Raw genomic sequence first — 10,197 nt, 5'->3', positions numbered from 1 at the left:
TGTATGTACATTGTATGCAAATTAATTCATTCGTGGATTGTTCTGGTGCATTTTAACCACTCGACTATGACTACTCAGCTGTTCTGTGACTCACGCACGCACACACACATAAAGAGTCGTTTCCCCAATTCAATAGTTAACGCAAGCCCAAACCCAACCCTCGGCTGGCTGATGACTCAAAAGATGGCCGTGCTATCAGAAAAGTTTGAAACTAAAAACGGGTGCCGAGATTACAAGCTGTGCATATTGCTGGCTGATTGTATGTCTCTTACTGTGGCCTTATAAGGCGGCAGGTTTTATTTTCCAATTAGCAGTAATTTGAGATAGTGCATCCAACACATACACACAGACTTTAATGCACGCATACGTGGGATAACGGTGCATCTGCTGCAGACATTTAATCTGTTTGCGATTCTAGTTTATAAACGCATCTGCCCCAGCAACAGTAACAGCAACAGCAGAAGCAACAAGAACTAGTATAGTCGGGCGAAAGTTGCCCCGCTCTCGGATACGGATTCAGATTCCCCACTCTAATTGCTAGCCATTTGTTTTAAGCCAGCTAAGATGCTAAAAAAAAAAAAAAAAAACCACTTGCCGGTGCAATAAACTCATTGCGCAGCTGTCGAGGCTCTCTCTCTCTCCCTGTTTCTCTCTTTTTGTCTGTCTCTCTTGATTGCACGCTGAGGGGAGCCTTTAATGTAAGCTTTCTCTGCTGGTCAAGTCAATGTGCATCGTTTCAGCGTAAGCAAAATCATCTATGCCGAAAGTGAATATTAAACCAGCATTTTCATTGCCATCCAGTTGCTTGCCCGTATTGGTCAAGTCTCCAGTGCCAGGCCAAAATAGGAGAAAATGCACTAATATCTGAAGCTTGAACTAAAATCGCTGCTTATATGAGCTAAACATAATTTGGTTAACAGCACAGGCTGGGCTCGTCCTGTGCACAGTGTATTAATAAGAGGGTGCCGCTCTCTCTATCGCTTTGTGTGTTGTATATGCGGCTGCCACCCACTGAGACGAGACCAAATGTTTGACCATCGTAAGAGCGCTCTCTGGGCATGCCTCACCTTGTATAAATTCATCTTGGTCCTGTGCGTGCGCGTGTGCTCCTTTTAGGGTGTGTTCCGCCGTATGGGTGTGCCGTAACTGTGACTGTATGTGTGTATTTGTGTGTCACTCAGCCCCGCAGTCGTCACTTGACCCACTTGGAGCCCGGAACAGGATCCAGGACATTTTTTATTGGACAAAACTGTGAATAGTGTGTGCTTAATCTGTTAATCTCTCACCTCAAGAAGTGTCGGGTGGAGTCGGTTGAGGTTGAGCGACAGAAAGACGGACTTCATTTATAACAAGAAAGGAGTGGCTGGGTGGCCTTTTGGTTTCGATTTCTGTGTTCTTTCCTTTGCGGCTTTTGTCGTTGCCTGTCTAACAATTTGTATGGCTGCTGCCACCGCCACCGCCGATGCTGCTGCTAATGCCAATGTTGTGTGACGACCGCTGTGCCGTGTCCGTGTGTCTGAGCATCAGATAAAAAGTAAAACGGAAATTACATAATGTGCTTCAACGTTCGTCTTTAAAGTGAAGACCACCCAACCAACGGCCGCAAAATGTTCTCATGCTGTCGTGCCAACACCAAAGTAAGCAAAAAGGACAAGGGCAGTAAGGCCGAAGAAGGGAATGAGGAGGTGGAAGTGGCCGAAGTGGAATTGCCGGTGTCACCTAACACAACGAACGAAAAGGAGGAGCCACCCCAGCTGAATGGCACTGCAGCCAAGCTTGAAAGTGAAACCGAGGCGGAGCCAAAGCTAGAGCCAGTCTCTGAGTTGGCCAAGGAGGCGAACGATACTGTCGCCCATCAAACAGACCCTCAGCCGAACGATGAAGTTGCCAAATCCGATACTGGTATTAACTTATTCCCTAAGTATACACAACTCTATCTACTCTACCTCTCTCTGTCTCTCGAGAAAAACCGCTGCTCTGCCTCTGTGTGCTCTTTGAAGCACTACAAAGTAATCACACGCTCGGCTTTTGTGTACTGCACAGGGTTCAGAGACCTCCGCGGCCTGGACCTGGGCTCTCAATCACTGCGGCTGACCAGCCCAGCCCAGCCCAGAGCTTCGTTCTCGTTCATTTATTTTCCTTTTGATTTTGAACCACTTTATGCTGTTTTTAGTTATACTTTCTCTTGTTTCTATGTGCATATAAAGAATATCGAGGAATAGTGCCGATTCATTACCTGATAATGACTTTTCAGACATGAACATCAATCAAAGTATATGTACGTACACTATGTGGATGTATCACCAGACCCGATATAAACTATAAAAATAGATTATAATTACAATTTAAAGGCGATAAATGTTTGCAGTTATCGCATCGCATTACAGCCAGGAAATATCCATTTATGAAACGATGTAATATGTTTGTATATCGGCTTAATTCCTTGATATTCGCTTGCAGAACTTAATCTTCTTGTGGAGTAATCTTGAGCAACGTTTTCACAGTCATTGTAGACGATATAGCTGCACCAGCATCCACAGAAAAAGAAGCAGCTAGTCCATCTCCACCATCGCCCGTTCTGCAACTTTCGGTCCGCTCAACGCACTCGTCGACATCTACGGCCCCACCCGCATCAATGACCAGCGCCGGTGCGGAGGATGAGGATGATGTGGTTGTGGCGACGGTCACACCGACGACGCCGCCACCTCAGCCACCGCCCACAAAGAGCTGCCTGTCGCGCCACAATTCCACATACCAATCCATCAAGAAGAAGGTGAACATAAGCAACCGGGCGGAGATCATTGAGCCGGAGCCGCTGCCACCGCTCATGTTGGCCAATCACAATAACAACAACGGCTCGCTGGCCGACGACGATGAGGTGTTCTCCGACTCGTTGCCGCCGCCCAAACGCGAGAGCATGTGTGCGCCGTATATCGAGGGGGATCTGGTGTCGGAAACGCTCGCCTTTGCCCACGGCCTGCCCGTCTGGTTCGAAGACGAGCGCCTCAATGAGATGTATGCTTGTTGTTCAATCCTTGTTTAGTTAGCTCATACGCGTTCTCTGCGTTCCCGTTTCGACTGTTTCACTGTACACTCTGTTGTCCTCTGCTCTCCTCCTTCCATGCATCTAGGGGCTGCATCGAGCCGCCGGTCACTCCAGTGGGACGCGATGAGCTGGAGCTGAAGCGCCAACGCCTGTACACGGAGCTCCTGCGGGCCGCCCACGCGGCCGTCGAGCACAGCGTGGCCGTGCGGGGTATGATGATAGCTTCGTTCTGTTATTTGGCGCAGCTGTAACCGAAATTACTTGACTCGGTTGGATTAATTTACGGATCACATGCGATTTGCGATTTGTGCGGAATCGGTTAAAGGTTTTCCTTCATTTTCGATGATAAACCGCTTATATCAGCATATATCCTAGAATTAAACTTAAATCCCGGTCAAGTAACTTTGAATATCGGTTTTATAACTCTTGTTCTCTTTCTCTCTTGTTCTTTCGTTCTGTTTTGTCTGTTTGCTGTTTGCCTAGTGTTTGCATGTGACATTGTCGATCTTTGATTTTTATACCCTTGCAGGGGATATTATACTATATTACTCAGAAAAGATATAAAATGGTTTCAGGGTCCATAATGTCTGTCTGTACTCCGCCAATATTGGAGCATAAAATTAGGGATTATCCTTCAATAGCTCTCCCAAATCCAACCGAAATCCGACTTTTTTTTCTGCAAGGGTATCCGAAAGCTTCGGTATCCGAAGTTGGTCTTTTTTCTTGTTCCTTCTCACTTTGAACTTGTTGGCCGACACTTTGATTTATTACATTTCCTAATTGATGTTTATTCAGTGCACAGCTCATGGACTTTTTCTGTTGTAGTCCTGCATCATCATCTTCATCATTCCAGCGATCACTCATTCTCAGAGACGTTTCTCGATGACTTTTGATTTGTACCGTAATGTTCTCGATAGCGATTTGTTGTGTGTGCACGATTTATTGGGGGAACGGACTCCATCACTTTCTTTTCTCTGTGTGAATATTATACGTATAGAGTTCAATGTTCTTAAGGCACTACTTTTGATTAAAAATAAAGAAATGGTATAGTTTGTCATTACAAAAGAATTCTTCCCTTCTAATCAGAAAACGAGCCAGACGCAAAGCCATCGGCTGCTGTCGGACATTTGGAGAGCATTTGCGAACGCTTGGAGACCCTAGTTGATCGCTTGGAGCGTACATTGATCGCGCCACAGCCGCAGCCGCAGCCCCAGCCGGAATCGATTGAGTTGCCCCCGCTACCACCCCCACTACCAGAAGCTGAAGAAGCTCCCCCAGAAGACTTTCAAGCCGAAGCACCTCCACCGCCAAGCAGCAGCATGAGTGTCGCCGGATTCGAGGACATCGTTGCGGGCCCGCTGAGCAAATACCTGACTTTGTCCGCTAAAATTGGAGGCGATGTGGCCCAGCATGCCGATCTCGTGAGGAGCGCCTTTGGGTGAGTCAACAAAATGAGTCATCTCGATTTATGCTCAATTCGTTGTCTCTGTAACAGCCTCCAACAGCAGTATGTGACTCTGGCCACGCAGATTGCCCAGCCGGCGCAGCCAAAGCAAGCGGAACTGTTGAAGCCAACGTCGACGCAGATCAGCGCCATTCAGGACTATCGGGAGAAGCATCGTACGTCCCCGTTTTTCAATCATCTGTCCGCCATTAGCGAGAGCATCCCCGCTCTCGGCTGGGTGTGCGTCGAGAAGACTCCCGGGCCGTATGTGAAGGAGATGAACGATGCCGGCCAATTCTACACGAATCGTGTACTGAAGGAGTGGAAGGAGAAGGACAGCACGCACGTGGAGTGGGCCCGCTCCTGGGTACAGACGCTCACCGAACTGCAGGCCTACATCAAGCAGTACCACACCACGGGTCTAGTGTGGTCCGGCAAGGGAGCCGCACCGTCCGGCGGAGCCCCCCCACCGCCACCACCCGGCGGTCTGCCGCCACCACCGCCTCCATTGGACTTGAGTGCTCTGAAGCTCGACAGCGGCGGCGATGAACGTAATGCACTGTTCGCTCAAATCAATCAGGGCGCTGACATCACCAAGAGTGAGTACGAGTTGTCCAGTCTTTTAGGATTTTTAATCAATCTTTTTCTTTCGGCTCGCCACTGAACAGACCTGAAGAAGGTCACTGGGGATATGCAGACCCACAAGAATCCCTCACTGCGCACTGGACCGGCACCGTTCAAGACGCCAGCCCAGTCTGGCTCGTCGGCTGCTCCCTCAGCTCCCGCCGCCACCAAGGCCCCTGTCTTCACACGCGATGGCAAGAAATGGCTGATCGAGTACCAGAAGAACAACAGCGGCCTGCTAGTGGACAACGCCGAGATGAACAACGTTGTGTACGTGTTCCGCTGCGAGGGCTCCACGCTGACGGTCAAGGGCAAGGTGAACAACATCGTGCTTGATTCGTGCAAGAAGTGCTCGCTGCTGTTCGACTCGGTGGTGGCATCCGTGGAGTTTGTCAACTGCCAGAGCGTCCAGATGCAGGTGCTCGGGTTTGTGCCGACGATTTCCATCGACAAGAGCGACGGCTGCCAAATGTATCTGTCCAAGGATTCGTTGGGCGTGGAGATTGTGAGCTCCAAGTCTTCCGAGATGAACATTCTCTTGCCCGATGATAGCGGCGACTATGTAAGTCTAAAAAGAATTCGAATCACTTGAAAATAGAAGTAAATTATATTATTTTGTGCATTTTGCAGACCGAGTTGGCTGTACCGGAGCAGTATAAGACCACCATTGCTGGCAAGACCCTCAAGACTGTGTGCGTGGACAGCCTCGGCTAATGTGGGAATCTGCCAGGGTCCATCAGTTGCTTTTCCAGCTATTACCAACAGCATTGGCCAGACCACATGGCAATCATATGTGTATTTAATATAAAGCGCAAAAGTTTTCGTAATTCAGAAATTTTAAGATCAAACCCTTTCGTACAGAAATGGTTGCCAAACATTGCTATCATGGTACTTGAAATGGCCTAATGAAAGTAAAGTATTTATATATGTTTATGTCAATGGAAAAGCAATGAACCGAACCGAACCCAATGTATTTATATATCGAGAGTATGAGTGTGTAACGAAACTAAGCACGAGATTCGAACCTTTTAAGCAGACTCTTCATTTGATCGTCAGAAAAACTCTTTTTATATTCTATTTAAATAAAATTTAAACATTTTTTATCAAATAAAAAAGGAGAAAAGAAAGCGTTTTATTTCTACATATACAATTACAATTGTTTTATTAAAGCCTGGATCTGGAGGAATGGCTGGTAATACTTGGACCCTATATCTTCTTGTACTCGATTCGCTCCACTTTGACCTCGTCGCCAATCAGCTGATAGACGTAGGTCACCACCGTCGTGCTCTGGATGTCCATCAGCACGAATGAGGGCACCACATTAGTGTCCAGCGGATTGAAGGCTCCCGTTGCCGAGCCTGGATTGATGTAGAACTTATTGCCGTGCTCGTACGCCTCGAACTTGTACGTGTGCCCCGTTATCAGTATGTCCACATCCAGCTGACGTTGAATCAGCGCCAGGGCCTCTGGATCTCCCCGCGGCACCACCTGATGGCCATGGCAGAGGCCGATGCGGAATTGGCCCACCGTCACCACCTTCTGCTCCGGATAGCTGAGATTCTCGTCAAAGTCACCGCGTACTATATGCACATCGTTGGCCAGCGACTTCAGATAGTCGTAGGACTCTTTTGTGCAGATGTTGCCGGTGGCCAGTATGTGGTGGATCCGTCCCGGTACCAGGAGTTTCTTGAACTTGTACGGCAGGCTGCTGCAGCGATGCGGGATGTGCAGATCCCCGAGTACCAGAACGAGCATCGTATCCTTTGTTTTTCCCTAAAATTGTGGTGAAACGCCCAGCGATTTGGTGAAACCGCAGTGTGACCAGGTCGACTAAATTGCTCTTGAAGTGCGAATCGCGATAGTACCAATCGCGTCACAACTATCGATGGAGCCGGAGCAAACTGCAAGCACCGAGAGTACGTTCTTGAAATAAATTAAATATCTCGTATTTTATGGATCTCTTACAGCCGAGTCCGGTATTGACCTGTTGGTCATCGTGCTGGACACGAACCCATCTCAGCACATTGTCCGCCAGAACCCGCAGAACCTTACACAGATCCTGGAGGCGGTGATCGCTTTTGGCAATGCGCATCTCATGCAAAAGGCTCAGAACAAATTGGCGGTCATATCCTGCGCCCATCACGCAACGTAAGTGGTGTTTAGTTTAGTCCAAACTTGCATTGGACCAAGTTTTTCTCTGGCAGAAATTTCCTCTACCCACAGCCAAGACGTCAGGTGGAACTTCGCCAGATCGACGGCCAGTACGAGGCCTTCAGCTTGGTGGAGAAGACGGTGAAGCAGCAGCTGGGCAGCATTCTGATGAATGCCCCTCGCCTTGGTTCACCCTGTGAGAGTCTGCTGGCTGGCAGTATGGCCATGGCCCTTTGCTACATATCAAGAGTGAGTAGATCTGAGCTTTAAAGACAACTAATCCAATCCGAATTTGGTTTCGTTTCAGTTGCAACGGAATGTGGCCGCCGGCGTAAAGATGCACTCTCGCATCCTGGTGCTGACGGGCAGCAATGAGTGCTCCTCCCAATACATGACGTTCATGAATGTCTTCTTTACCGCACAAAAGCTTGGCATTACAATTGACACCTGCGCTTTGGATAAAACCCTAAGCCTGCTGCAGCAAGGCTGTGATATCACCACGGGCCAGTTCCTAAAGGTCACCCAATTGGATGGCCTGCTTCAGTATCTACTGTGGGTGTTTCTGCCGGCACCGCAGATGCGTCACAAATTGGTATTGCCGCCACCGCCAAAGGTTGACTATCGCGCCTCCTGCTTCTGCCATCGAGAGCTCATCGACATTGGCTACGTCTGCTCCGTTTGCCTATCTGTGTTCTGCAAATATAGCCCCATTTGCACCACATGCCAGTGAGTATGAATGGCTTTTTTTTCCTGATTTATGGTACAAGTCATATTTTTATCTTTAAAGCACAATTTTCAAAACTCCGGGACCACTGCCTGTAAAGGGCAAAAAGAAAAAAAAGGATAAACAAATGTAGCTGCCACCACGGTAAATATACATAAGGATTGGGTCGCAAAGGAATTCGATGCTCCTTCATATTCTATAACTCAAATCCCATCGCATTCAAAGATGAAAACTCGTTCCATTTACGCCTCAGTTTCTATTCAGGAACATACATTTTCATACATTTCTTGTAATTTTACTGAAATACATTGGGCCAAAGTTTGCTGGCAGATAGGGTATCACCATTTGTCCATATTTGAGACCCTTGGGATGCTCAAACTTGAAAACATCCGAAAAGAGCTCCGTGTGTCGGCTCAGATCTTTGATGGTGCCAGTGATGCCATGTTCGACGAAGACCTTCTGCAGGGCCATGTGGACCACGCCATCGTTTTGAATGGGAGACAGCGAGCAGGTGGAGTAGACGAGGCTGCCGCCGGGTCGAAGCAGGCGCAAACAGTTTGTCAAAATGCCCGCCTGGAGCTCGGGTATGCGCAGTCGCTCCTTAATACGCGACGGCTTGAAGATGTTGTTGTCCTGCTCCATGACCACATGTCGATCGGTGGTGCAGGGCACATCCACCAGTATTTTGTCGTACTGCTCGTACTCGTCTAGATTGCGTGCATCACTCTGGCTGAAGATCAGATGCCTTGCTGCCGACCGCTGCTTGTAGTCAAACAGGAACTCCTGCATGAGTCGGCGCAGTCTGTTCAGTCGCGACTCCTGGATATCGTTGCACACCAGTTGGTCCAGATGCAGTGTCTGCAGCAGCAACAGGGACTTGCCACCCGGCGAGGCACAGGCATCTAACACCTTTTCGCCGGGCTGCACCTGCAGGAAGAGTGGGGGCAGGGTGGAGGCGCCATCCATCAGGAAATGAGAGGAGACGCCCGTGAGGCATTTCTTCGGGGCCTTGAAGTCCGAGCAGTTTCCCATCTCGTAGGTGTAAAGGGCCAAGTGTTCGGGAAAGTGAAACGAAGTTTCCGGCTCTATCCTGAGGGGAAAGTCTGCACTGGTCTGATAGTATTTGTAGTGCTCCGACTCTGCCACCCAGTCCTCCATTCCCTTGATGCTGTGCGCAGGCATATACTCGTACAGGCCGCCAGTGCCGAACTGAGGATCGACTAGGCGGTGCTCATCCAGTTTAACATCTTCCTCCAGCGCTTTTGTCAGGCTCTGCTTAAAGTCCGGTGACTCTGTTTGTGACTCCTCCTTTTCCACGATATTGTCGTACTTCAGTTGTTGTGGCATCTGAACAGCCGCGCCACCCTCTCCAGCGCTGGGATAAATCGACGCCACCTCGCGTTCCTGTTGCTTTCTCAGCAAAGCATCAAGTTTGTCGTCTATTTCGTAACGATTCTGGCCCTGGCCCTCCAGCGCCGGGTCTATCCCCTGAAGACGTTCCTGAGCCAAATTGATCAGGGACTTCATGTTGATCGCCCCATCCGTTTCCAGCATGCTGCAGGTCTGTTCCGTGTCCCCGAAATTGTTCACCATAGCTATGTACTTGTGCCTCGTGAGCAACGCGGCTCGCATGTTCTTCCACCGTCCGCCGTACACAGAGCCGTAGAAGTCATCGAAGCTTTCTAAGGCCCGGTCGCAGTTGTTTTTCTTGTTCTGCAGGACATTCCATCGCTTCTTCCCGCCACTTTTCCAACGTCTCTGCAGCCAGCAAATGTTGCGTAGGATCAACATTTTTTATCAATCAAATCAAAACGATGATATACCTGCCAGTGTGACCGCGGATTTATCGATAAAATATACCGTCCGACCCTCAGAAATATACCGAAACATACTGCCTAATTTTCAAAATATACCGTAAATATACTGACGAATTCAAGTTATATTTTACATATTCCTCGTTTTTGATATTCCGTCGAATATTATTAACTAGATAGAACATTTAGCCATGCCATCATAATTTTATACAATTAATGAATCTATTTTCTATTTAACTGGCGTATTCTTAATACTTGCTTTTATTGCATTTTGCGTAAAAAGAGGTTTTAGCGAAATAAGTCAAACAAAAAACAAGTAGCGAAATAGGTCAATCAAAACAAACGAAAAAGGAAATTGCTCAATTTTGATTTTCCATTGAATAATGCTGACTAA

The 10,197-nt window shown here is 48.2% G+C and overlaps 4 protein-coding genes across 4 annotated transcripts; 2 read left to right on the top strand and 2 right to left on the bottom strand.

The window, feature by feature from the left end:
• Nucleotides 1-1,592: 1,592 nt before the first annotated feature.
• On the top strand, nt 1,593-6,229 carry LOC108162830 (adenylyl cyclase-associated protein 1). The gene is made up of 7 exons (XM_033392809.1): nt 1,593-1,902; nt 2,505-3,015; nt 3,132-3,256; nt 4,133-4,484; nt 4,542-5,089; nt 5,159-5,676; nt 5,745-6,229. Exons 1-7 carry the CDS (start codon nt 1,608-1,610, stop codon nt 5,826-5,828), a joined length of 2,433 nt encoding a protein of 810 aa, XP_033248700.1. The 5' UTR covers nt 1,593-1,607; the 3' UTR covers nt 5,829-6,229.
• On the bottom strand, nt 6,223-6,950 carry LOC108162833 (vacuolar protein sorting-associated protein 29). Its single transcript, XM_017297765.2, has one exon. The coding sequence runs from the start codon at nt 6,867-6,869 to the stop codon at nt 6,321-6,323; it is 549 nt and encodes a 182-aa protein (XP_017153254.1). The 5' UTR covers nt 6,870-6,950; the 3' UTR covers nt 6,223-6,320.
• Nucleotides 6,949-8,327, top strand: LOC108162832 (general transcription factor IIH subunit 3). Its single transcript, XM_017297764.2, has 5 exons — nt 6,949-7,030; nt 7,082-7,262; nt 7,319-7,514; nt 7,573-7,991; nt 8,053-8,327. Exons 1-5 carry the CDS (start codon nt 7,000-7,002, stop codon nt 8,120-8,122), a joined length of 897 nt encoding a protein of 298 aa, XP_017153253.1. The 5' UTR covers nt 6,949-6,999; the 3' UTR covers nt 8,123-8,327.
• Nucleotides 8,231-9,830, bottom strand: LOC108162831 (5-methylcytosine rRNA methyltransferase NSUN4). Its single transcript, XM_017297763.2, has one exon. It carries the CDS (start codon nt 9,778-9,780, stop codon nt 8,266-8,268), a length of 1,515 nt encoding a protein of 504 aa, XP_017153252.1. The 5' UTR covers nt 9,781-9,830; the 3' UTR covers nt 8,231-8,265.
• Between the last annotated feature and the right edge of the window lie 367 nt (nt 9,831-10,197).

The sequence above is a fragment of the Drosophila miranda genome, chromosome 4 (genome assembly GCF_003369915.1).
Source record: "Drosophila miranda strain MSH22 chromosome 4, D.miranda_PacBio2.1, whole genome shotgun sequence".
Classification (NCBI taxonomy): Eukaryota; Metazoa; Arthropoda; class Insecta; order Diptera; family Drosophilidae; genus Drosophila; species Drosophila miranda.
Note: the sequence above shows the minus strand (reverse complement) of the source record. Positions and strands in the feature narration are given on the sequence as shown.

Excerpts from the sequence above, each read along its gene's own strand:
- LOC108162830 (XM_033392809.1), top strand. The coding sequence starts at position 1,608 with ATGTTCTCATGCTGTCGTGCCAACACCAAAGTAAGCAAAAAGGACAAG. Across the intron at positions 1,903-2,504 it reads AGTTGCCAAATCCGATACTG|TCATTGTAGACGATATAGCT; the intron begins GTATTAACTTAT and ends ACGTTTTCACAG. Across the intron at positions 3,016-3,131 it reads GACGAGCGCCTCAATGAGAT|GGGCTGCATCGAGCCGCCGG; the intron begins GTATGCTTGTTG and ends CCATGCATCTAG.
- LOC108162833 (XM_017297765.2), bottom strand. The coding sequence starts at position 6,869 with ATGCTCGTTCTGGTACTCGGGGATCTGCACATCCCGCATCGCTGCAGC.
- LOC108162832 (XM_017297764.2), top strand. The coding sequence starts at position 7,000 with ATGGAGCCGGAGCAAACTGCAAGCACCGAGA. Across the intron at positions 7,031-7,081 it reads GCAAACTGCAAGCACCGAGA|CCGAGTCCGGTATTGACCTG; the intron begins GTACGTTCTTGA and ends GATCTCTTACAG. Across the intron at positions 7,515-7,572 it reads CCCTTTGCTACATATCAAGA|TTGCAACGGAATGTGGCCGC; the intron begins GTGAGTAGATCT and ends GTTTCGTTTCAG.
- LOC108162831 (XM_017297763.2), bottom strand. The coding sequence starts at position 9,780 with ATGTTGATCCTACGCAACATTTGCTGGCTGCAGAGACGTTGGAAAAGT.